The sequence below is a fragment of the Suncus etruscus genome, chromosome 18, assembly GCF_024139225.1.
Source record: "Suncus etruscus isolate mSunEtr1 chromosome 18, mSunEtr1.pri.cur, whole genome shotgun sequence".
In the NCBI taxonomy this organism is placed as follows: domain Eukaryota; kingdom Metazoa; phylum Chordata; class Mammalia; order Eulipotyphla; family Soricidae; genus Suncus; species Suncus etruscus.
Genome location: NC_064865.1, coordinates 25631841 through 25658141, shown reverse-complemented (window position 1 = coordinate 25658141; position 26301 = coordinate 25631841). Strand labels below are relative to the sequence as shown.

General features: G+C 43.2%; 1 protein-coding gene across 3 annotated transcripts in view; it reads left to right on the top strand.

The window, feature by feature from the left end:
• Positions 1-26301, top strand: part of MTHFD1L (methylenetetrahydrofolate dehydrogenase (NADP+ dependent) 1 like) — a 641585-nt gene that overhangs the window by 65621 nt on the left and 549663 nt on the right. For all 3 annotated transcript variants that reach the window (XR_007491265.1, XM_049765366.1, XM_049765365.1), the window contains 2 exons: positions 2629-2697; positions 8508-8619. Coding sequence is in view for 2 of the 3 variants with exons in the window: in XM_049765366.1 (XP_049621323.1) it covers positions 2629-2697; positions 8508-8619 (181 nt within the window). In the remaining variant the exon portion in view is untranslated. The remainder of the gene's footprint in view (positions 1-2628; positions 2698-8507; positions 8620-26301) is intronic.

The following is a 26301-nucleotide window of genomic DNA, read 5'->3' as shown; positions in this document are numbered from 1 at the left end:
GCAAAGAAGGTGACCTTTGTATCAACAACTGTTAAGGATTCTTTGTGGGAGGCAAATGTATGGTGGTTTTTTTGTTTTTGTTTTTGTTGTTTGTTTGCCTTACCCACTGTCCTATCACTCCAACACTCACAGAAAGAAATATTTTTTTGGAGGGGAGGGTTGTTGGGTCATACTGGGCAATTCTCAGGGGTTACTGGTGGCTCTGCACTAAGGAATGACTCCTAGTGGTGCTCGGGGAACCCTATGGGATGTCCAGGTTGACTATGTGCAAAGCAATCACCCTTCCACTGTACTGTAACTCCATTCCTTATCTTTGCTATTCACTCCAATCCTCTCCCTGGCAGAGCCATCCCCCTGGCGAACCCCTGACTGGACCACTAGGTCACATCTTCCCTCCTGATTCAGCTCCTCTTTTCCCTTGCTGACTCACAGGGACACAGGAGAGGAATGCCTGCTGATGAGAGTAAGAGGAGAGAGGCAATTCCATCTCTTATTAATCCCTCGAGTTTAGGGCCTCATTTGAATCCTTTGCCAAAGCAACTTGGATGCCTTTCTTGGCCCTGTCTGATTTGATAAATCGGACTGACTCATGTCATCAATCTGTCAAGGATCCTACATGGATATGAGGCTCTCAGCCACCCCATTGTGGATTCAGAGTTTGCAAGAACACCCAGATTCAGCTGGTGCTTTAAGCACTGCCTCTCTCTTTCCCCTTACTGTTTTGGGGCCACACCTGGTGATGCTCAGGGCCTACTCCTAATTTAATCTATCAGAGTCACTCCTAGCAGAGTTTGGGGAGACAGGAGAGGTCAGAGTTTCAACTTTGACTTTGATGTGTGAAGCCTGTTCCTGCTTACATGTATCACTCAAAAAAAAAAAAATCAGAATTCCAAAACATCTATCATACAGACTTACTGCAGTTTTTGCAAGAATATTCCCTATATTCTGCAGCTACCCATGATAGTAGTAGCTACACATGATAGATACCACGTATAGTTTTTTTTTTGTTTGGGGGTCACACTCACTGGTACGCAGGGCTTTCCCCTCTCAGTGCTCAGGGGATATATGGTGTGTCATGGGTCACACCTTGGTCACCCATGTTCAAGGCAAGTGCCATCGGGCACTCCTAGGTGTGATTTGAAGCAAAACCTACAAATAAGATTTCCCTAAATCTCTCTGAGTGTGTGACAAAATTCTCGCAGATAGAGAAGAAACTGAGGCTTAACTCTTTTTTGTTTTATTTGTTTGTTTTCTAGTTTGCTAAAAAGCACCTAATTTCTTCCAATTGTGCCTTACTGGGTGGAATTTTCTTTTTAATGTAGAAGGAGGGAAGATTGAGAATCCTCTCCTCTTCACATTTCACTGCTCACTGAGCTCAATTTTGTTGGTTTGTTCTTGGGTCACTCACCCAGCAGTGCTCAGAAGACTCATGGTTCTATGCTTCAGAACCACACAGTGATACTCTGGGTACCATTTGAAATGCCAGGGTTGAAACCAGGTTGGTTTCATGCTCCCTGCTGAACTATCATCATTCTGGCCCTCTTTTTGATTTGGTTCAAAGAATGTCTGTTGTCATGAGAATGGGGATAGATAGTCTCCAAAAATTCTTAAGGAGGTGATGGGGAAAGCATGCAAGAGCCTGTCTGCCCAGCTCTGAATCTGACATCCCTCTTTTATTTTTTCCTTTTATTTGTTATGGTTTTTGTTTCAGGCCACACCCAGCAGTGCAATGTTTTAGGGTTTACTCCTGACTCAGCATTCATGAGTCATACCTACTTGTTTGGCTGCTTTGGTTTTGACTTGTGGGTCACACCTGTTGATGCTCATGGGTTTGTGCTCAGGAATTATTCTTGGCTATGGAACCCGTCTGCACATTTCCCCAGGAGCTCTGAGGCCCTGGTCCTTTGGGCATTCTCCTCCTTTAGTCAGGGTGGAGAAAGGGGCCAGAGAGAGGACACCCCACTTGCCAGGGTAGGGAGAAGGAGGCTGGTGTATCTTGTTAGTGGTCTCCACTTCATCCCAGACAGGCCAAAAGGGCCAAAGAGATTGCACAATGGGTAAGGCACTTGCCTTCCACAGGGCCAACTTGGCGTTAATATCCAGCTTCCTATATGGTCCCCCAAGCATTACCAGGAGTGATTTCTGAGATCAGAGCCAGGAGTAACCCCTGAGCATTGCCAGTGTGGCCCCAATACGAAGGAAGGAAGGAAGGAAGGAAGGAAGGGAGGGAGGGAGGGAGGAAAAACACTAGAAGAGCAGCAGGCAGCTTGATGCCTTGCTGGCAGCTAGGGTCTTTGCCTGGGATGCAGAGGTGTCTGGTGGCAGCCAGAGCAGGTGGCTGTTGGTGTCTCATTTCAGTCTCACTCTGGGTCCTGTAGAGATGAGTTGAAATTCTGGGAGCAAGGAGATGGTATGCACAGTTGCCCAGAAACTCCTCTGGAAGTGCCAGAGCACTTCTAGGCAGGCTCTGAAAACAGTGCTGTGGCAGTTTCTGTATCTCAGAGCAGGTGACATTTATGCCCTGTCTGGGGACAGAGTTGAATCTTGCAGGGGCCCCATCCAGGGCAATGTGTGGCCCATCCAGGGATGTTCTTTGTCACAAAATGTCAATTTTGCTTATTTTTGTAGGGCGTCACTGGCGCTTTGACAGTTTTGATGAAAGACGCGATAAAACCAAATCTGATGCAGACCCTGGAAGTAAGTGATTTTCTTGAAGGGAAATCCGTGAACATTAGCTTTCAGTGCCTGTATGAGCTCTTATTTCTCACCCCATCCTCCATCTCCCTAAATAAGTATTTCCAGCCTGTGAGGAACATTTGGGTGTAACTCATTGATTGTCTATAAAGGAAGTTTGAACTTTGCACAGTGGCAGCATTGTAGCCAATGAGGTTTATCCAAGGCGATTATTATCACAATTATCATTAGCGATTATTGCTAATTGGAAGCAATAAATAAAAAAATAAAGCAAGCTTGAAGTGTCATAGACGCTTTGTCTTAATGTGTATTGTTATTGTTGTTGTTAATCACCAGGAGATACAATTAAAAAGTGGTTGATAATCGAGTTTTGGTCATTCAGCGTTCCAGTACCCATCCCTTCACAAGAGTTCATTCAGTTCCTGCCCCAATTTCCCTAGTGTTTCCCCCTTGTTGTCTCACCCACTCCAGCCTGCCTCTATAGCAGATATATTTCTTTTTTGTTTGTTTGTTTGTTTTGTTTTTGTTTTTTGTTTTGGAGGCCATATCCGGTGCTACATAGAGGTTACTCCTGGCTCTGCACTCAGGGGTCATTCCTAGCAGTGCTCAGGTTACCATATAGGGTTCAGGGGATCAAACTCATGCCAGCTGCATACAAAGCCAACACCCTCCACACTGTGCTATCAGTCCGGCCCTGCCAGATACTTCTCGCTTGTTCTCGCTCTCACTTTCTCACTCTCTCACCCCCCTTTTTAGATGCTGGTTTGTCACTGAAGGAGTATCGTGCTTATCACTTTACTTCCTTTCAATGTCCAGTTCTTGTTCAGAGTGACTGTTTCCAACTATCATTGTCATAGCGGTCCCTTCTCTGTCTTAGCTGTACCTCCCATCCATCATTTCTATTGTCTTTGGGTATTATTCTCAACTCTAGTTGTTTTATTTATTTTTTTATTTTATATCCTGCAGATGAGTGTGATATTATGCCTGTCTTGGCTAGTGAAGTACTTACTGATCTATCAGACTCTCACACATACTCAGAGTGTGTCTGGTGTCTCTGCCAGGGTGTGGTTATATTTATATGATGTTCTTTTATATTGCCTTCCTCTTGCTCTTCCTCGGTTTGATTTTCCCAAGCAAAATGCCTAGGAAATGCTCCAAAATAAAAATTCCTTCCAGAATACTCTGTTATGATCACAATTATCAGGTTTCCTGTATCTGACCCTCTTGCTCATTGGACTTAAATTTTATCATGCAACTTAAATTTTCTTACCAAGATACCTATTTTTATCTACTTTTGTGCTGCTGGTCTTGCACATATGCAACCATGGTGAACACTAGGATTTGGGTGTCCATTAGGCAGCAGTATCGGGGGGGGGCTTGGAGTGAGAAGTGCAGGAAATGGGGAGAGTTAGCAGGCTGGGGTAAAGAGCATTATTGGAGGCATGGGCAGGAATGTGTCGGGGAATATTCCACCAGCGCCCATCTCTGGCAGCCTCCCTAAAGTAAATCCTCAGAGAACTGGGGGGGGGGGGGGGAATGTTTGGGAGGGGAAGGAACTTATTCTCCAGCTGTCATGAGACAAAGGGTGATGAGGGGCCAGAGGGTGGACAGACACAAGGGAAAGCCCAGTGGGACAGTCGCCCAATTGTTCAATCCATTCAGCACAGGGTGGGCTTCCATGGCCTCGCTGCTTACCCCTCTCACCAAGGGTGGGCTCGGGAAGGTGTAAACTCCTCAGCACCCTTCTCGACTCCCCTGTGGGATGTGGGTAGAGCAAGGATCCAACTAGCAGAGCTGGGAAAACCTTACTGTCCTCATGCAGGGCAGAGAGTAAGCTGAAACCCTATGGAGTTCACACAGCAAAGCTCTCTCCATGTCATTTGTCTGACCTTATGGGACTCCGGGATTCTCCCTCCCAAAGGTGGTGGAAGGGGGCGGGCAGTGTCTGGGGTCAGCTCTGATTCCCCAAGATGATTCTCAGGCTCCCTTTCTTCCTTCTTGTGTTCCACTTTTCATCTCTGGGATAAATGCCCAGCATGGTTCAGGGTGATTTTTGGTGGTCCTCACCTCACCCACTGGTCTCCCCATCAGCAAGAAGGCTATCAGCCTGTATGTTCACAAGTGGGCGGAGGCTGCATGTTAGACACAAATCTCAGCGCCCCGGCTGTGAGACGGATTTTCTTTCGTGCGGGCAAATTCCTCAGCTCAAGCCTAAGCCTGTTCTCACAGAGAAAGGGGAGAAAACGTGAAAATCGCCTTGTGCTTTAATATAGGCAGATTTGGATTTTAGATTTTGATATGTAAAAATTAAAAGGCTAAAGGTTTTGGCTGGTTCCCTTTTTTCTTTCTCTTTCTAGCAAGAAATTAATCAAATATCTTAGTGAGTTTTTTTTCTTTGCTGTTTGTTTTTGTCTTTTGGGCCACAACCAGCACTGCTCAGGGGTTATTCCTGGCTCTGCACTCAGAATCACTCCTGGTGAGTTCTGAGGTCCATGTCTGATGCCAGGGATCTAACCCTGGTTGGCTGTCTACAAGACAGGCACCCTCCACTATACTGTCACTCTGACCCTTCCTTGCTTTATTTTGATTGAACAAAGAAAATAATTTTAAAGGTGGAACAAATAATGACAGAGTACTTTAAGAAAAGAATAGTTTATTGTTGTAAATATAATATCTGACTAAACTCCTCTAATCATATATATGTATAATATATATATAGTTGCCCTGGTCTGACTTCTCCAATTCATTCACTATATTGAAAATTTGGGGGAATGGGGGATGATTTTTGGACCACAGCAGCAATAGTCAGGGTTTATTCCTTTTTCTGCATGGGCTCAGGGTACGTGGTGCCAAGGAACAAACCCAGTTGATCATGTGCAAGGCCAGGGCCTTCTCCTGTATTCTCTCTTCTGCCCTTGATTCATTTCTTAATGGATGGGGAAATTTTTTTTTTTTTTTTGGTTTTTGGGCCACACCCGTTTGACGGTCAGGGGTTACTCCTGGCTATGTGCTCAGAAATCGCCCCTGGCTTGGGGGGACCATATGGGACGCCGGGGGATCGAACCGTGGTCCTTCCTTGGCTAGCGCTTGCAAGGCAGACACCTTACCTCCAGCGCCACCTACCCGGCCCCGGATGGGGAAATTTTTAAATAGACCTCAGATCATCAGGTTCTAAATTCATTCTTTAAAGAGACATAATATAGGGGTTGGATAGATAGTACAGTGGTAGAGCACTTGCTATACATATGGTCAACCAGAATTTGATCCCCAGCATCCCTTATGGTCTCCCGAACAGTGATTCCTAAGTACAGATCCAGGAGTTAACCCTTGACCATCACCAGGTGAGGCACAAAACTTAAAAACTAGAAATAAGCTTCCCCCCACCCCATCCCCCCAAAAAACACATAAAAAGCAAAAAACTACTTTTTACTGTTCTGGAGACTAGCTTTTGCCGGCATGGGGTGTGGGGAGGCCCCAGGCTGAAGGCCTTTTCCCTAGCTTGGGGGGTGCCGGGAGGCCAGGGATTACCCCATCCTGCACAAGAGGTTTGCACTGGGGCAGTCACTGGCAATTTTTTCCTCACCGGTCTCCATTTTCAAAACCGTGCAGGGGCACACGTACAGTATAGATTAATAGGATTGATTCCCTATGATTAATGTATGTTTTGCATATGCAGAATGTCCATTTTGTATTCAGCCCTTGCCCACCACTCTCCAAGCTCATTTCTAGACCTTTACTCCCTCACTCCCAATCATCATTACCCCACATTTAACCCTTTTTACCTTCAGTTCTTGGCTCCTCAAGAAGCAGATCATTATCCCCACACAAAGCCAGCTGCCAAACTGCACCCTAAGGGATAAGATAGACTCTCAGCCTGAGAAGATTCCAATATACTGTTGCTATTGACCTATTCTTAGAGGCCTCATTTCCTCCTCCTTTCTTCATTGTGGACCTTTGCTTGCTAAGAGACTTGGTTTCTGAGAAGTCACCACTTAAGCATCTTTCCTGATATGGGACTATTGTCAGCTGGTTATCAGACTGCACAGGTCAAATCACAGACCAAAGTGGTGCACCAGATTTAATATATCCCCAACTATTTCAGAAGACATAAAAGGAACATGTATATATCTTTTGAATATCTTATATGTATTTCCTTAACAGCTATAACCCTTACTAAATATTCTCTTATACAGTGACGATTTCCCCCACTGTTTTGTCTGTTCTTCTCTTTGTGATCTGTTCAATAACGAATTCTGGTAGAAGAGTCCCTCAGTTTAGAGCTTATGTTAGAATCAAGTTACAGGGATTGTTGGACTTTTTCCAGCGGCCCCCATATGCACCAATAATGCTATGTGGCATTGTTCCTCTTTTGCATAGGGAAATACTATACATACAAACAAGTTCTTATCTAATAGAGATAGGAACACATAAATCTTGTAATGCAGTGGGACCTTACACCCTGAACATTGTCATAATGATCTGGCTCAGGCCTCAGAAGAATGTGCATCCCCGAACCAGGGATGCCATCTATGAAACAACCATGGTTGTCTATAACATCACCTGGAAGCAATCCTCTACCAGGGAGGACCTTACCACTGTTACGGCATGGACCTACTCCAAAGAGACCTCCCTTAACACCCAGAAGACTTAACAACAACGACCTGCCTTCAGGACAGGCTCTCCTCATTGCCCTCTAATTGTGAGGTGAAACTAGAGGGCACGCCAAATCATTCTGACTTCTCTGTAGAATATGCACAGATTCCGGGATCTTCAACAACAGAAACCTGACACCAATAACAGCGACTGTGTGAAAAAAAAGTTTATTGACACTATAGCAATGACTTGGGTTGTACAACCCAGTATGCCTGGAGCCTAGAGTTGGTCTTATGCCAGAAAACTTCAGGGGTACTCTTTGTATTTAGGCCAAGGCTTTTCATTTCATGTCCCTCATATTTTGCTGGGCCTGTGCAAACAACAATTGCCACTCTAACACCATTTTTACTGTACTTCTTTAACTCTTATCCTTTAAAAAAAAAGAGAAAGAGAGGGAGAAGAAGAAATCTTATTAAACTTCTGCTGGTCCCTTAATGAGTTAATTGGTCATACAATGATTTTCAAAAATATACTTGCTACTGAACCTTTTCTTTCTTTCCCATCTCATTAGTTTTTCTATTTTTTAAATAACTTTGCCTTTGTTCTTCCTGAAACAAATGTATTATGATCAATTGTGTTAACTATGTGATATATTTTCTTTAAATGAATTTTAAAAAGGCAAAAAACTAGCAACCAAGAAACCTATAATGTAAATAAATATGAAATTACACAAACCATCTATTTTAGTGCCACCAAGGCACTAAATAGAGTAGAAAGTTTTGAAATTTGTAATTTCTTATTTGTTTGCCATTTTATCTATTTTTTGCATTTAAGGTTGAATAGCATAGCTGGAATAGATGAATTTGGCTCGCTGAGAAAAGCGTTAGGTCTTTCTAAGATTTACTGCATAAATGCACAGCATGAATAGATGAATTTGGCTCACTGAGAAAAGCGTTTGGTCTTTCTAAGATTTGCTGCATAAATGCACAGCACGATCTGGGAGTGTGGCTCAGTGGCCAAGCTCTTGACTTTGCATGTGCAATGCTCTGGGTTTGATACCTTACACTGTCATGGAGGTCGAAGGCTTAGATCCTGGGTATCAGGAGCAAAATATCTTGGTTAGTACTTCAGGCTTGCATTGACCCTCCTTTTTGGCCTCTCCTTTGCTGCCTTTCCCTTCTTTCCAACAGTGGGTTTTAATCATGTCCCTCCATTCACAGGGGACACCCGTCTTTGTGCATGCCGGGCCCTTCGCTAACATCGCCCATGGGAATTCTTCTGTGTTGGCTGATAAAATTGCCCTGAAACTTGTTGGTGAAGAAGGATTCGTAGGTAGGTTATTTATTTATATGTATTTATTTACTCATAAGTCGGTTATTTATATATTATATTTATTTATATATAAATAAATATATTATATTTGTAGGTAGGTACATTTCTCCTCAATGTATTTGTTGAGGATCTTGAAGACCTTTAAAAGATGGTAATTGGAGGGGCTGAAGAGATAGCACAGCAAGCATTTGCCTTGCACACAGGACTGACAGTGGTTCGAATCCTGGCATTTCATATGGTCCCCCATGCCTGCCAGGAGTGATTTCTGAGCACAGAGCCAGGAATATCCCCTGAGCACCACCAGTTGAGACCCAACCCCCCCCCCCAAAAGATGATTGAAAATAGAATGACAGGCATATTCCCGAATACCTTTTCTTTTCTCTCTCTCTCTTTTTTTCTTTTGGTGGGGATTGGAAGAGAAAGGTCAGGTTGAACTATATCTGGCAGTGCTCAGGGGATACTTCTAGCTCTGCTTAGGAGTGACCCTGGTGGAACTCGGGGAACTGAAGGTGGGCCTAGAGATTCAAACCAAGGCCATGGCCACTGTAGCCACTCCTGAGCGATGTCTTTGGCCCTGGACATCTTCCCTTGTAGACCTTCTGGCATAGCTGGTCTCTGCAGAGGCAATGTCCTGTGTTAGTGCAATAAACTGCCTCAACTGTATATTCTGGTGTCCGGTAGGTACATTGGCTTCAAATGGAAGCGCTGATACCTGCTGGTGAAGTGACCTTTGAATGACCTGAGCCTTGGATTTCTATAAAAGGATGAGAACAATACTGCATCGAGCTCTTTAGAGTCATTGTGGAAACTAAGTGAAGCAATTCAGTCAGCTCCTTTTTCATTTTGGTTTGTTCTGGGGGCTACTCCCAGCTCAGTGCTCCAGGATCTCTCCCTGTTCAGTGCATTGGGGTGCCACAGGTTGAATGTGGGGTTCCCATATCCAATACCCTGGCCTCATTTAGCAAATATTGATTGAGAATTTGGGGGTATGTGGAGAGCAAAACAGATCCCAGTCCCTATTCTTAGGGTGCATACTGTCTAGTAGGTTATATAATTCAGTAGGACAAAGCTGGCTGGCTCCATGAAGCCTGTTCTCCCATGAACAAGCTCTCTCATTATGCTTGTCTTTCCCACTCTGGAGTAGCCCATTTTCTCTCTAGAACACATAATCCTCTTTACGTGTCTAGAATATATATTCTCTTTCTCTACTCTACATCTTTCTAAGTAAATCAGTGAAAACTATCTTGGGCTGGAATGAGTCCAACAAGGAGAGAGCTTGCTTTGCACGGTCAACCTAGGTTTGATTCTTGGCACCCCACCTACTTACTCCCTTGAGCCTGCCAGGAGTGATACTTGAGCACAGAGCCAATAGTAAGTTCTGAGCACCACTGGCTGTGACCCATAAAACAACCACCAAATTAAAAAAAAAATCTATGTTACCTCACTAAAGAAAAAAGGGGGTGGGGAGAAAAACCACTAAATGCTAAATCATAAGGTATTTGGTTATTACGAGCAGCAGTAGTATTGCTAATAAGCATTATGTTGATTTGATCTCCCTCAAATCTGAATCATACTATGGTCTAATTGGCCACAGTGGGGTTAGGTCTCCCAAGCCAGGGAGTTGGGGTTTTAATTCCTGTGACTTCACACCCTGTCTCTATCTAGCTATCTCCTTTGTACTTATTACTCTCCATTTTCTGTGGGATTATCTAGCCAGGAGGTAGGGCTGTCAAAGTGTTTGCCCAGATCTCCCTATTGAGGGTAAATCCTCAGATGGGGAAATCCTGACAGTGATATACATGAGAACACTTTGATTTGCTCTCTGAAGAATTACCTTGGCCTGACCTTCACCCTTCCTTGAGTCCCACCAATTGCCCACAGAGATCCCTGTTATCAAACTCCAGTTGCTCCTTTCATCTCAGTCATCAGCCTTGTGATAGCAAACTCAGACGTGAGTTATTTTTAGTAGAAAAGAGTCCCTGAGACCAAAGAGCTGATCATGGCACTTTTATGTTCAGACATGCTAGCGTTCACACGAAATCATTAAGTCTGCTTTAATGATTCCTTAGAGGCATGCCGGCTACTGAGATCAGATGAGAGCTTCTGTAGCTCCTGCCTCAAAGGTCGAGATGATATGGCTCTTATCGACCTTGTTGCTTCAGTACCAAGCCCATAAGGCGGATATGCCATCTGAGTGCTTCTGTGCCATTGATCAGGGCAAGATGGTAGCATTAATGGACAAGGAGGCTGGAAAGGGCAAGCTCTGAGAAGTTGGGTGATTATACAGAGTGATTGTTCAAATGCATCAACCAAACAAATAACAGGCTTTTAGGAGGAAGCACTCTTTCCTGCTGATAGCAACTGCCTGTATCCCAGTCATGATGCTGCCAGGTGGACATTTAGAGACTGTGTTACCATGGCAAGGTAGCAAGCCGAGGATAGGCTGAGGCGCTATGAAAAACAGACTCACTGTGTTGCCTTGGAAAAGCTACCAGCCTTTCTCTGGTATCTTCTGTAGAAATTCTTCCCTGAGGTTGGATTTGAATGAGCAGCCAGGGACCTCGAGTTTGAAGCTATGGTTGTAGGACTGTATCTTCTGTCTGACCTGAGGCCACAGACCAGAGCTAAGGGCTTATTAGTTTTTAGGGAAAGGAGACCACTTATGTTAGAGTGTTTGGTTTTTTTGGTGTTTTTAATTTGGTTAGGCTTGGATTTTTGTTCTTCGTTTGTTTGTTTGGGACCACACCTAGCAGTGCTCAGGAGTTATTTCTTGCTCTGCATTCAGAATTACTCCTTGGCAGGCTTCGGGGATCATATAGGATGTAGGGGGTGAACCTGGGTCGACAGCATGTTAGGCAAGTGCATTACCACTGAACTCTCTCTCCAACCCCATATATTATTTAGTTTTAATTAGTTTTATTTGGGACTACTATTTAATAGTACACAGGCTCCACTCCTGCTCAGTTTCGGGGAGTCACTCCCATCCCTGTTTGGGAGACCATGTGGAGCCTGGGCCTCCAAGCCTGCAAAGCTTTTGTTCTGTCCCTTTGTGCCATCTTCCTGGTCCTATTATAGTGTTTGGGGGTTTATTTTTTATTTGTTTATTTTTTTAGGGCCACACCCTGTGATTTTCCCCTGACTCTGTGCTTAGGTCAGGGACTTAGGTCTGGTGGTCCAAGAGGGGGAGACGATATAGATGCTGGGGATCAAACCCAGAATTGTCACGTGCAAGACAATCGCCCCACTGACCTATTGTTTCAGCTCCTCTCCTGTAGTATTTTACTGAATGGTATCAAATGAAAAAGTACTTCATAAAATTCATGCTTCGATAGCTAAGTGGATGACAGCAATTATCTTGAGCCATTTTGGTGATTTCTTCTAGACAAAGAAAGCTGTGAATGGGGAGAATTCTGTGGCAGGGGACTCTGCCCACTAGGTGAGAGTAGAATTAGAGATTTGCTCAAACCAAAGCCTCAGGCTCAAGTCTTTTAGGATTGGGGGACTTCCGGCAAGCTCCCTCTGCAGTATCCTGTTTCCTGATGGGGGGAGATGGTCTTTCCGGTAGCACCAGCTGTACATATTTGAAGTAAGGTTTGAGTCCTAGATCCTGACACAGGAAAAACCACTTGGTCCCAGCCACACCACCTATTAACCTTTTTCTGCTGTTACTGATGCCTGAAAAATGAGCAAACATTGAATTTCCCTATTTTTCCATTCAACCTCTTTTTGGGCAGTTAACTGGTCTTTAACAGTAAAAAATATATCCCATTTGAGTCAACTGTTTTGCCCACTTTGACTTGTGCCATTCAATTCTGAAACACCTTTTTTCCTGGGGGCCACCCCATTAGAGCATCTCCCCAACTCGTCCTTCCACACTGTTGCTCTGTACCCATTCATCAAGTCTCCTGGCAGTGTTCAGGTGCTGTTTGTGGAATCTAGCTTAGTAAGGAACAATGTCCAGTCCCCATTTCCATTTCCCAAGCACCAGGACGATGTAGCCCCCAAAACAAGAAGTCAAGGTATAAAGCAAGAGAAAGATGAGTCTCAATTTGGAAATGGTCAAGAACTACAGATTGATAAGAAAAGGGGGGGGGAATAAAAGACAAATATTCCAACAGAAAAATGTACAACAAATTGAAAAAGAAATTAATAACAAATAGCCTGAATTTCAGTCTTAAACTTAAAAAAGCAAGTACTCGGGTATTACAAAACAAAACAAAACAATAATCCAAAAATTACCATGTCTTTTATGTAATATCCTAGAAAAGAACTAATGGAGCAGACGTGGAAGACCTTTGGAACCATTTACCCATTTACATTGATTGAGCTTCTAAAAGCTACAGTAATAGGACCTGGGAGCTAGTACTCGGTGAAGTACAGACAAGGCATTGCATGGCTCCAATCATTTATAATGTGGCGTGTAAGATGAGTGTGAGAACAAACACTCTCTGTTCAGACACAGAGCACTTAGTAGATTAAGTTCATTCCATATTGATGAATTAAGAAGCTTGAGACAGGCCAGGTGTCTCAGTGATTTTTCTTTACTTATAACTTTGCCAAAGGGCAACGTTAAGTTCTTTTTGTAGCCCAACACATTCTAAATCTAGAAGGAATCATTGTGTCTATCCCGAGGTACTTTCTCTGCCATATTAGAATCCACAGTCTATGTCGTCTTAGACCCAAATGATGCTCATTTGATGAATTGCGGGACTGGAGTGAGGTTTCTGAGAACATTGGGTACCCCCAATCCTCGTGACCTCCATCTGCCTTGCTCTAAGGGCAGAGTTCTTGACAGGGTCCTTACTGGATCACAGGACAGTTCTGTCACCTGTCTCAAGCCAACACGAAGGCCTGAGAATGCAATTACCCCATTGACGATGGAGGACTTCCAGGGCTGCAGTAGCCTGTTTAGGGGACTGAATCCCACCCTGGTTTTGCTGTCCTTGCTGTTCTACTCCTGACACTCTCTCATCACAGCAGCTTGAAGTCTTTATGCTTGACTCCTGGACCCCACCCATTCTCCACTCCATCCCACACTTCTGCTGCTGTTCTCAGGACAGCAGATTTTATAGTTTAGACCTCAGTTTGGGGAGAAGAGAGCCAGACCAACTTAAATTCCTCTAGCTTCCTTCAACCGCCCCTTAAAAAGACATTCTGACGTCGAGTAGTCTTTGTGCTCTATAAACTTGAATTCTTCCAGACCTCACTGTTTATGTGTTAAGAAACCTGGGCCTCCCTCAGCCCTCCCTTTCTGGGATATTTCCATTCTTGCTCCGATGATCACCTCCTTGATTTAACCAAGGGGGACTAGTGTTGTGTGGATGTAATGGAGACGACTCTGGCTAAGCCTGCTTGTGGATGTTTGGGGCTTTGCTAACTAATCATGGGAGAGACTTTGAGGGTCTTTGAAGGCAGTGGATTCTGTTTCTCTCTGTGACTTAGATGACATTCTCTCTCTTTTTTGTTTTGTTTTGTTTTTTGGGTCACACCCAGTAGCGCTCAGGGGTTACTCCTGGCTCTATACTCAGAAATCGCTCCTGGCAGGCTCTGGGAACCATATGGGATACCGGGATTCAAACCACTGTTCATCCTGGATTGGCTGCATGCAAGACAAACGCCCTGCCACTGTACTATCTCTCTGGCCCCTAGACGTCTTTCTCATTCTTGTTTCTCTCTGCCCTGCCCCATCTCATCTTTCTTCCCAAACTCTAAAATATTCCCCCCATTTTTGTTTTGTTTTGTTTTGGGGCCATATTTGGCAATGCTCAGGGTTTTTTTCAGGCTCTGTACTCAGGGGTTCCTGATGTGACCCAGGGGACCCCCTGGTATGTGTATTGAAATTCTCATACATGACACTGTGTGTTTCTTGGCTTTTTGGGGGGTGGGGGCTCACACCCACAACAGTGCTCGCGTTATTCCTGGCTCTGTGCTCAGAAATTGCTCTTGGCAGACTCGCAGGACCATATGGGGTGCCAGGAATTGAACCAGGTCCATCCCAGGTTGCCCTCGTACAAGGCAAATGCCCTACTGTTCTGCTATCACTCCAGGTCAACAACATGTGTTTGTTGTTGTTTGGATCATATCCTATGATGCTCAGGAATCACTCCTGGTGGACTCAAAGTACTATATCGGATTCTGGGGGTTGAACCTTGTCAGTCTTAATGCAAGGCAAGTGCCTTATCCACAGTATTCCCTCTCCCAGGCCCCTCTGTGTTTTTTGTGTTTTATTTTTCCCCTGAATTTTATTTATTTATTTATTTATTTATTTTACATTTTCTTTTCTTTTTTATGATTAATATCCTTATTTAAGCACCGTGATTACAAACATGTTTGTAGTTGAGTTTCAGGTATAAAAAGAACACACACAAACACACACCATGAGGCCAGGGCACACATGGCCAACCCAATAACACAGCTGGTAAGGCGTTTGCCTTGCCTGCAGCCAAGCCAAGATTGATCATCCTGTGTCCCATATGATTCCCTGAGCCTTCCGGGAGAATTTTTGAGCGCAGAGCCAGGAGGTAATCCGAGTGCCATCAGGTGTGACCCAACCCGACCGCCCCCCAAAAAAAGGAAAGGAAAGGAATATAACTTAAATCATTCAATGATGTGGAGGTTGAGTTTTGATTTTTCTTCTAGAATGTTCCCTGACATTCAGATCTTCTGCGTTTGCTTCCAGATGTACCTCAGGGCCTAAGTTTGGGAACGGCAGATCTTTTTATGTCTCTTTTGCCCTGTGTGTTGTACATGTCTTCTTCCTTGTGGCTTGTCTTCATGATCTGTCCTAGGTCAGTGCATGCACCACTGTTCCAGCCCCTCTCTTCTTATTTTCTGATCTGCTTTTGAGGTCATAGAGCTCACCGATCTTTTATCTCCAAGCTTCATACAATGTTTATACACACACATTTAATATATATATATATTTGGTCATACCCGTTGATGCTCAGGGGTTACTCCTGGCTCTGTGCTCAGAAATCAACCCTAGCAGGCTCAGGCAACCATATGAGAAACCAGGAATTGAATCATCATCTATCCTCTTGCAAGGTAAATGCCCTACCTCTATGCTATCTCTCCAGTCCATGTTTACACATTTATATTTAGGCCTTTAATCATGTTGGAATTTGTATTTGCTGTTCCTTTTGCTAATTCATATATTTTCTTTCTTTATGATTCTTTCCATCTCAAGCCCTGTGCTCTACTTCCCTGCTCTGTCCATGATTCTTCCTAAGAAGGTTGTTTGCCCAATCCCTTAACTATCCATTGATTTACATCATGAGTTAGCTCTTCTTCTGTGTCCAGAAGAGTCAATGTCTTTGCAGGTGCTAATCAAGTGTATTTCTGGAAACTGTCTGGATTCATACAACAGCAAGGCAGAGCATCCTACATGCAAATGTTTGCTGCTCCATCCTGGAACACAGCTGCTTCTCGTTTCTCTCCCCTTTGTGAGGCCAGGGTAACCTCTCTTTTGTCTCCCCCAGGAAATGCAAAATCTCAGAAGATACCTGCACTTCTTACCTCATTTCTCTGCCTCCATCAAAAATACTCACATCTTTAATGTTCTATGTTGTGGATATTCAAGTCTTTGTTTATAGGGGAACTTTTCAATATGGTGTGAGGGATCAAACCTAAGACCTCACATGTAGGATATGTAGGGGTATTAGTTATTGTTATCTTGCAAAGCATTTTAGTTTTGGAGTTTGGTTTCTTCTTTTCAGGTCTCACTCAGTGGTCCTCAGGGACTAACTGCCTTGGGATTCATTTCCAAGGGTGCTCTAGAGAAAACCAAGGCCTACTCCAGGCAGCACATGTACAGTTGTTCTAGTCCAGAATCCACCATTTTAATTTATAAAGCTAAATTCCAGAACTTTATTGGAATGACATTCACCAAATACTAAGATCAACAAAATTTCTTTTGAGTTTATTTTGATAGCACTGTGGCTTATTGGTTTGTTCCTGACAAAATGATACATCAAAAATTAAGATAGAGGAGAAGACAGTAAGTGTGATTGTGACTGCAGGCTGAGGGATCTAGGTCTGAATTGTCCACTGCCAAAGACCAGCAGTGACATGGTGGGGTCTCCAGACTTCCCAAATGTTGGCTTCTCTCACTTTTCTCTAGAGGGGGAATTGGTCACAGACTGAACTGGTGGAACTGTCTTTACTGATAAACCTCAGGTGACACTTGACTCTTTCAGAGAAGAAACAGTGTACCAGTGTCTGCTGGGTGTAGTTGTTAAAATGAAGGTTTCTGAGCCTGTAATTTGACCCAGAATAACACTGTTGTGTGTACCCATCCCATATAATAGTATTGACAATCATTAGCTGTGGCGGGAACCTGAGTCCTTCCAAAGCCCTCATTTGGCTTAGGAAACCCCTTTTAGAAAGCTTTCTTTAAAATGCTTCTCAGAAAAGGGGCAGGGGTGAATGTGTGCAGAATTTTACGCATAAACTACATCAGCCCAATGCCGCCTCCTGCACTCCCCCACAGAAACAGTCCAGCTCTGCAACTTAACGTTATCAAACTGCCAAGCCACCAAATTTATTTTAGACCCATAAATCCTGTGTGGGAGGCCACATGCAGCTGTGCAGCATCTTACAGCAGTCAGCCGTGTCACATAGTAATCTACCAATCTCAGTGAGCCTAAACAGTAACAGAGAAGGCTCAACTAGCATCAACCGCAGCCCAGCCAAGCCTTAGACAATGGCTTTAGGAACACCTGGACAGATAGAACGGTCATTTCAAATTGGCCTTTGTTAATCTTAAGTTTTGATCATTCCATTTTCCTTTGTCTTGTAACAAACAAGAAGTAAATTCATTTGTGCCTGCATGGAGGCAGAATATAATGGTAGGTGGAAGACTAGGAACTTATGAATAATTTAGTGAATCACAATGTTATGATAAAAATTAGAAAAAATAAAATGTCTCCTAGAAGGTTGATTACCCTGGTATCCAGCTGATTTCAGGAAGATCCTCCTTTCCCCTGAGCCATAATCTTTGCTGGAATACCAGACATTTGACCATGGAAACTGTTGAGAAGCAATGCTGAGGATTTTTGCAGGAATTAAACATTTGAATTTAAAACACATGGTCTTCAGTCCAGCAGGCATATTTGACATCTCAAAGATACTGTTGGTGCCAAAAGGGATGTGGTTCAGAATATTAGGGACTTTGCTCCTTTTTTGGGAACAACAATTCCTGCCAATAGGAAAAAGATAGGAGGCAAAATGCATGGCTAAGCCATGTACTACATATATGTAGTTAATATCTCTGTATATTTCACATATATATTATAAATATATATATGTTATATATTATATATATATGTTATAAATATATATATAAAACACATGGTCTTCAGTCCAGCAGGCATATTTGACATCTCAAAGATACTGTTGGTGCCAAAAGGGATGTGGTTCAGAATATTAGGGACTTTGCTCCTTTTTTGGGAACAACAATTCCTGCCAATAGGAAAAAGATAGGAGGCAAAATGCATGGCTAAGCCATGTACTACATATATGTAGTTAATATCTCTGTATATTTCACATATATATTATAAATATATATATGTATGTTTGAAGCAACCTTGTTGTTTCCATGTGTTCCCCCATGCTATATATAGCAATATATTCTAAATTTATTCACTTGACAATACTAGTCAAGGATACAAGATTCGTTGGGGTGACCTTTAGAAATCTGTTTCTATGGGTAGAATTTATGAGCTGTCTTCTTTGATCAACATAGCATCAAAGAGCTCAAGTCAAGGCCTTCCATTGCAAACTGACAAAAATAAATTAACTTCACTTCATCAGTATTTGTGCAGATTCAATCCCAAAACCTAAAACTGTTGGGTATGGGCCATGTTTGAAGAAAATTTGTCTTGCCTTAGGGGTGGGGTTTTTGTTTTTGTTTTGTTTTCCCTATCCTGATTCTTGGTTTGGGGGCCATATCCAGCTGTGCTCAAGGCTTATTCCTATGTGGTAAAGAATCATTCCTGGCATGTTTGGAAGACCATATGGGGTCTCAGGGATTGAACCCAGGTCAGCTGTGTGCAAAGCATGAATATGAGGAATAAAGGCATATTTGATACCTGCTGTGTTGAAGGAGTAACTAAATAATAGTCAAATGTGTTTACTATGAGTTCTAGTTCTAGACTTTTGAACTTTTCATCCTAACTCTTTGCAAAATATCAGTTTCTTTTTAATGTGATGGCTCACCCATCCCAATTTAATGATTTATGTGTGTTCCAAAGAGTATGCTCGTAATGGAATTCTGCACACCATTGTTAAATGTGAAGTGGAATTAAGTTCTTGTCAAAACACTGTCTGGCAAAGGTTAGTGCTATGAAAGTTAACATAAAACTATTTAAGAATGTGATCCAGAGGTTAACCAAGAGTTTTTGGGGATTCCCAAGAATTTGTGAGCAGGGCTGAGTGACCATTAGGTTGCAAGACAAAGAGCAAGGGCAGATGAGCAGACACGTAGTCTTGGTGGGGATGACCAGCACTGAACTAGGATGATTCTTCCGTCGCAGCAGCATTGCTGTGCTAAGCCAGATCATACTACATAGTAGCATTCTGTACTGTTCTGAAATAAACATCACATCCTCAAATACCATTTCACTCACTATCATTTTGTTGTAATGGTGAGGAGAATGAATAAGTTTCCACTGGGGATGGTGATTTTTCTCCCTCCCTCATTTCCTCCCTTTCCTTCCTTTCCTCCCTTTCTCTCTCTCTCTCTCTCTCTCTCTCTCTCTCTCTCTCTCTCTCTCTCTCTCTCTCTCTCTCTCTCTCTCTCTCTCTCTCTCTCTCTCTCTCTCTCTCTCTCTCTCTCTCTCTCAATATTAGAAAGGTTTGGGGTCTAAGAGTGATGATGGGTTAATGGATAGGGCAACTGCCTTGCATGTGCCTGACTAGAGACAGACTGCGGTTCGAATCCCAACCTCCCACATTGTCCCCCAAGCCTGTCAGGAGCGACTTCTGGCTAAAGAACCAGGAGGAACCCTGAGCATCGCTGGGTGTGACCCCTAACCAAAAAAAAAAAAAAAAAAAAGAGAGAGAGAGAGAGAAAGGTTTGGGGTCTTTATTTAAAAGTTTAGGGTTTTTTTTTTAAAATGATCTGAAATATGCCACAGGAACTTCATTCTGTTTATAGCACTGGTCTTTAGTGAAATGCACTGTACATAGATTTACTAGAAGTTGTAGCTTTCAAGAACCTATGATGACAGTGAGGACTTGGCTGGACTGTGCTATGCTCTGCCATGTAGATAACCTGGAAGTGTGGAGGAAGAGATGCTTCCTCATTAATGTCATAGCATTTATCTAGAGCCTGCAAGAAAACCTTCATTTTTGTGGGCATATACAGGAACAAAATGGAAAGTAGAATGGTAGCCGACTTGCCCACCTAGATATCAAAAAGAGAATTCTAAGATATTCTGAGTCATTTCAAAGATAAATATATTTTTCTTTTATTTGTTTTTGGCCACCCCTGGTCATGCTCAAGGCTTTGCACCTTGATTTAATTATGTCAGGAACTTGTGATCAGACCCTCTTGGTTACCTTTAATTTAATGATTTGGGGGGGTGCTTCGTCAAGGATTAATGTCCACGTCTCTGCCTCCAGACTTTCTCACTCCTTCATTAACATATTTCTTTGAGCCAATCTCACATCTTTGGGGGGCACACCTGGAGGCAATCAGGGGTTACTTGCTGGTTTTCTGCTCAGGAATCACTACTGGCAGGCTTGGGGGACCATATAGGATGCCTAGGATCTAACTAGGTTGGCTCATGCAAGGCAAATGCCCTATCCACTGTGCTATCACTTTGGTGCTCTCTCATCTCTTCTAAATTAGAAACGAAACCTTGTTTTCATTCCCAGAATTATTATTCAGCAAAAGGAAATACTGTAACATGCTCAAACCCAGTACAAAGTGAAATAATAGAATTGGAGAATGCTACAGGGATGTTGTTTTTTTCCAGCTGTCTTGTTTTCACGAACAAATCTCCTAATAGCAGCAATGAGGGAAAGAGACCCAAAGAAAACGAATATTTCTTTTTTTTCTTTTTCTTTTTTTTGGTTTTTGGGCCACACCCAGCTGTGCTCAGGGTTTACTCCTGACTCTGTGCTCAGAAATTGCTCCTGGCAGGCTGGGGGACCATATGGGATGCTGGGAATTGAACCCAGGTCTATCCTGGGTTTGCCGCCTGTAAGGCAAACGCCCTACCACTCTGCTATCTCTCCAGTCTCAAAAATGAATATTTCTTTGTCTCTTGAAAGACCTTCAGCGGAAGCTCTTTTGCCACTTCCAAGGCATCATACCACATCCCTCCCTGTAGGCAGGGAAAAATAGGATTGATGCTGAGCACTGCTTGAGAGGCAGGCAAGCACTCACATGAGAAAATAATTCAACATCATTGGTAGCTGCTGAGATTGGTCTCAGACTTGTCCATCCCCTGTACAAGCAAATAACAAGAAGAGACCTCTGGGCCATTTTTGCTGAACATCTACAAATATAGCCACAGGTTCCCTTCTCCCACCTCTTTGTACAGCACCGAACAAATGGCCATGGAGGTGCCACACCCAGCAAAGCTCATGGTTACTCCTGGCTTTGCACTCAGGAATCACCATTGATAGTGCTTGAGGGAATCATAAGAGATTCTGAGGATCAAACCCAGGTCTGCTGCATGAAGAACAAGCACTGTTGCTGCAATACTGTCGCTCTGGCTCCAAAATCACTACCATTGAGTGAGAAGTCAAGCAGGTGTTTTCTTTCCCAGATGTGAAACCTCCAAAGACAGAGTCTGGGCTTGAGCACATTTCTGGTGTCCTGATCAGTTTGGTATCCTCAAAGAGTTACATTCTGGGTGTGTAGGTGGAATGAGAGTATCTGAAATTACTGTTGTAGAAAGTTCCCAGTACACGGCTGAGGCATGCGTGCATATGTGCACAGAACCTGGTGATTCTTGAGAATCCATTTCACTTCCTCTTCAAGTGATGAGTTTTCTTACCCAGATTCTTGCTCTAAATTGATATTATTTGCTTGTTTTTGGTAGCACTAAACTTGAAATTCTATGCTCTGAGTGCATAATTGGGTAACTGTGTTGTCAAATCTTACCACTTACTAGTTTAAAATGCTTTCCTGTGTCTGTTTTAATTTTCCTTTTTAATAGAAGTAAGAAATAGCAGCATATTTATTTTCAACTCACTGATCCAACTTCCACTTGCTGGGTTTCTTATACTTATATAAAAAGCTATTGCAGATGTGTTAGTGTTGTTTTTCCTCTGTTAACGTTTGAGATAAAATAATTTTATCTTTCAGTGTTTACCTTCCTTTCTCTTTGGATTCACTTTCATGATTAGTCATTCTTGGAGCTATTTCCAAAAACAATGTTCTGTTTTATCTATCCATTATTTTAGGTTACTATCAGAGTCTGTTTCCAGTTTTCCTTGAACCCAGTTCTGCAAGTTTCTGCAGAGTTCCTCATGTCTCCATGCAGTCACCCATGATTCTGGCCAGTGGCCAGAGCTTTGGGGATTCTCTGTTAGCTGTAATTCTAAGGCTTTCTAAGTCCTGGCTTTATGTGAAAGCGTATGATCCCTGAAAAAAAGATGGGAGCTATTTGGATAAGATGTGTGACTTAAATTCATTTGGATTGTTAGAAGCAATGTGAAAAATGAGATGTATAATTTAATTTGCATTTGCATTTTCCAGAATTAAATTTTGCTCTGATCAGAATCATTTTACCAGCCAGGATGATTAACAAAAGTTCTGTAGAGAACCCATGACTGTAACTAATCAACTCTTAGAAGAAGGAAATTCTAGGTCTTGACACCAAATCACATCTAATGGTATTATTGGTGTTTTCAGAGTTTTAGCACTGCTAGAAACATGTGATTTTTCACACTCTTTTTTCAACCTTTCCCCCAAATAATTGTCCAGTAACTTCCCCATACAGTCGACATTACAACTCAGCTTTCTCTCTTTTCCTGCCATTAGGTCTACTAGCAATTAAAGTACCCAATTTATTTGTTCAGCACTGTGGAAACTTGACCCTTAGACATTTAATAAAACCAAAAAGAGATCAGATTAAATAGACAAATTCCAAACAAGTTGGGAAGATTTGTTACAACCTGTGGACTTGAGATGACTTGGCTTCTCCGAATAGCCATGTTCTAAATCAAGGTCAGTGTTGGTTTCAGCTGGTGGGTCATGTTGAGATTCCCTGGGAGTTCATTTAATGATTCAGCTGGTTTCTTTTCCTTCTAGTAACTGAAAAAATAATGAAAATCCTCCACGGGTAGCCCACCTTGAGCTCAAGTTCAGAATCCATGTGCTTCTGTGACTTTGAACTCTGCTTTCTCTGAGGACAGCTGTAGCAGAAGAGAGTTACCGCAGGGCAGAGGGGCCGCTGGAAAAGCCCATTTTCCATTGCTTTGCTGTTCAGGAATGATGTCCTCCTGGGTGTCAGGCTTCATCCTCACTCGGCCTGCTTAGTGCACAGCTTCTTCCTCCTCCCAGACATTGGTTTTTTTTTTTTTTTATTCCTGATAGGTCATGAGAAAGTCAAGGGCTGAATCCACGGACATTTTGATTTCTCCCTTGGTTCTACAGAAATCCTTTTGAGGATTAAGTTATCAAAATTTGCCTCGTGCAGACATGTTTTTTAGCTCTGTTTGTCTTGAGCTAAGCTGTTGGTCCTCGTGATATGATGACGGCTTTTTCTCTGGGACCTCTAAATTTTCATAAATTCACGTTCATATCCACAAGTAATGGGGTACTGAATGTGTTGTGCATTTGATCTGTATGTGTGTGGAAGGGAAAATTATTACCATTATAAGTGGCTGTGAAACTGGAAAGGTCTGATCTTCTGAGGATACCTGAAGTAACAGGTCCCAGACTGACTTAGTCAAATGGAAATTCAGTTTGCAATTCTGGTGACAATGTTCAGGCATAGAAGTAGCTAGAGACTCAAGAAAAAATGGCCTTGTGCCTCCATTGAATTCCACCGGGTCCCAAGTAGTTTGATCTCGGGTTAAAAAAAGATGAAAATGTCAGATCTAAACCTATGCTGCCTTTTCTCCAAGTGCATTTATGGTAATGACAGAAGCTGCGGACTGGCGGTGGGAGGAGATAAGAGAAACCCAAACCAGAGTTGGAGGTGCTCTTTCTTTAACCAACAATGGGAAGAGGGGGCCCGGAGAGATAGCACAGCGGTGTTTGCCTTGCAAGCAGCTGATCTAGGACCAAAGGTGGTTGGTTCGAATCCCGGTGTCCCATAGGGTCCTCCGTGCCTGCCAGGAGCTATTTCTGAGCAGACAGCCAGGAGTAACCCCTGAGCACCGCCGGGTATGACCCCCCCCCCAAAAAAAAAAAAAAACAATGGGAAGAGGGCATCTAGCTGAAAAGTCTGACTGGCTTATTCATTTAGAAGTTGGTACACACACACACACACACACACACACACACACACACACACACGCTTATTCATTTAGAAGTTGGTGGGTTGCCTACACACACTCTCTCTCTCTTACTCCACCCATTTGGTTCCCAGGGGATCAGATTACAAAGCCCCCTGGTCTAGGGACCTCCCTGGTGGAACTGAGGTCAATGCAACACCTGCTGCCACTGTCCACATCTCCACACTCTTGCTGCGAAGACCAACAGCCAGGAGCAGATTTTGATTCATTCATAATCCCTTAATGAATTGCTCTAGGAGACGGAAAAAGAATTAGTGAAGGGGCGGAAGAAAGTTAGGAAGGAGGAAGTAGTCCTAGAAGATAATGCTGCGAGTAGAAAATGTAGCTTAGAGCTACTGTGCATTTGTCAAAGTATTCCTGCATGTACTGGGCATAATTTAGATTCAGATGGGATGTGAAATTGGAATTGAAGAGACCAGTTCATCTTGAGAAATGATGCCATGGGGTTGGAGAGATAGCACAGCAGTAGGGCATTTGTCTTGCATGCTGCCAACCTGGGAGGGGGACCAAGTTAGATTCCCGGCATCCCATATGGTCCCCCAGCCTGCTGGGGGTGATTTCTGAGTGCAGAGTCAGAAGTAACCCCTGAGCACCGTTGGGTGTAGCCCAAAAACTAATCAATCAATAAAGTTTAAAAAATATTAAAAAAAGGGGCCGGGCGGTGGCGCTAAAGGTAAGGTGCCTGCTTTGCCTGCGCTAACCTTGGACGGACCGCGGTTCGATCCCCCGGTGTCCCATATGGTCCCCCAAGCCAGGAGCAACTTCTGAGCACATAGCCAGGAGTAACCCCTGAGCGTTACTGGGTGTGGCCCAAAAACCAAAAAAAAAAAAAAAATATATTAAAAAAAAAAAAAGAAATGATGCCTGATTGGGCAGTGCGTTGACAAGGCAGCTTAATTGTGAAGAGTATGGGTTAAACTAGAACTGGACTATAATTTCTTTTCTTGTTTGTTTTTTATTTTTATTTTTGGGGTTATTTGAGGGGTGTACACCCGGTGACACTCAGGGTTACTCCTGGCTTGGGGGACCATATGGGACTCCGGGGATCGAACCGAAGTCCATCCTGGGTCAGCTGCATGCAATGCAGGTGCCCTACTGCTGCACCATCGCTCTGGCCCATTGCTTGTTTATTTTTTATTATTAGGGGTACACCCAGTAGCACTCAGTGGTTACTCCTAGTTCTTCTCTGAGAAATTACTCCTGGAAGGCTTGAGGGACCTTGTGGAATGCCGAGGATTGAACCTGGGTTGGCCACATCAAGGAAAACTTAGATCACTTAGATCTTTTTCTGTTTTGTTTTGTTTTGTTTTGGGGTCATACCTGGCAGTACTCAGGGGTTCCTCCTGGCTCTGTGCTCAGAAATCACTCCTGGCAGGCTTGGGGGACCATGTGGGATGCCGGGATTCGAACTACTTTCCTTCCACATGCAAAGCAAACACCCTACCTCCATGCTATCTCTCCGGCCCCACTTAGATCTTTTTGACTTCAGGAAAAAAAGCTTTCAAATAGTCTTCTTTTAGCACATAAACTCAAAAGCAAGGGAGTACGGTCTGTTGCAAGTGGTGAGTGAAATAGCCCTGTATTTTTTCATGTGCCTCGAACATGCTCATTGTGGGCTCCCAGTGTCTAAATAGCATGGTATTTCTTGCCGCCATTTTCCACGCCATAGTCCTAATGGTCAGACTTATCACTTCCATTACAATGCAATTCTGAGCTCAGTTTTGCCAATGCCACCTGCATTCTTGAAAAATTAGTGTCACAGTTACACTGAGGCTTATTTTGTGCCTGCTAAGGGTGTAGGCTTGAGGAGTAGTTGGGAAACTGGGCACATCGGAGGGAAGGTCACACTGGCAGTGAGATTGGTGTTAGAACATTGAATGCCTGAAATAACTATATTATGAACAACTTTGTAAATTGTGGTGTTTAAATAAAATTTCAAACATTAAAGAAAAATAAAAATGCTCCCTCACCTCAAGTTAGCAAGATTGCATTAAAATCCTGATTGTTGGGGCATACGAGGTAGTACAGGGCATAAGATGCTGCCTGGAATGAAACCAGCCCCAGATCCAACCCTAGCACCACATCTGGTCCCTAAGCATCATCAGGCATCAGTCCTGAGTCCAGAGCCAAGAACAGTCCCCCACCCTAAAGACTCCCCCAAAAATAATGATAAAAAAATTTCCTAGTTGTCAGCTGTGATTTCTG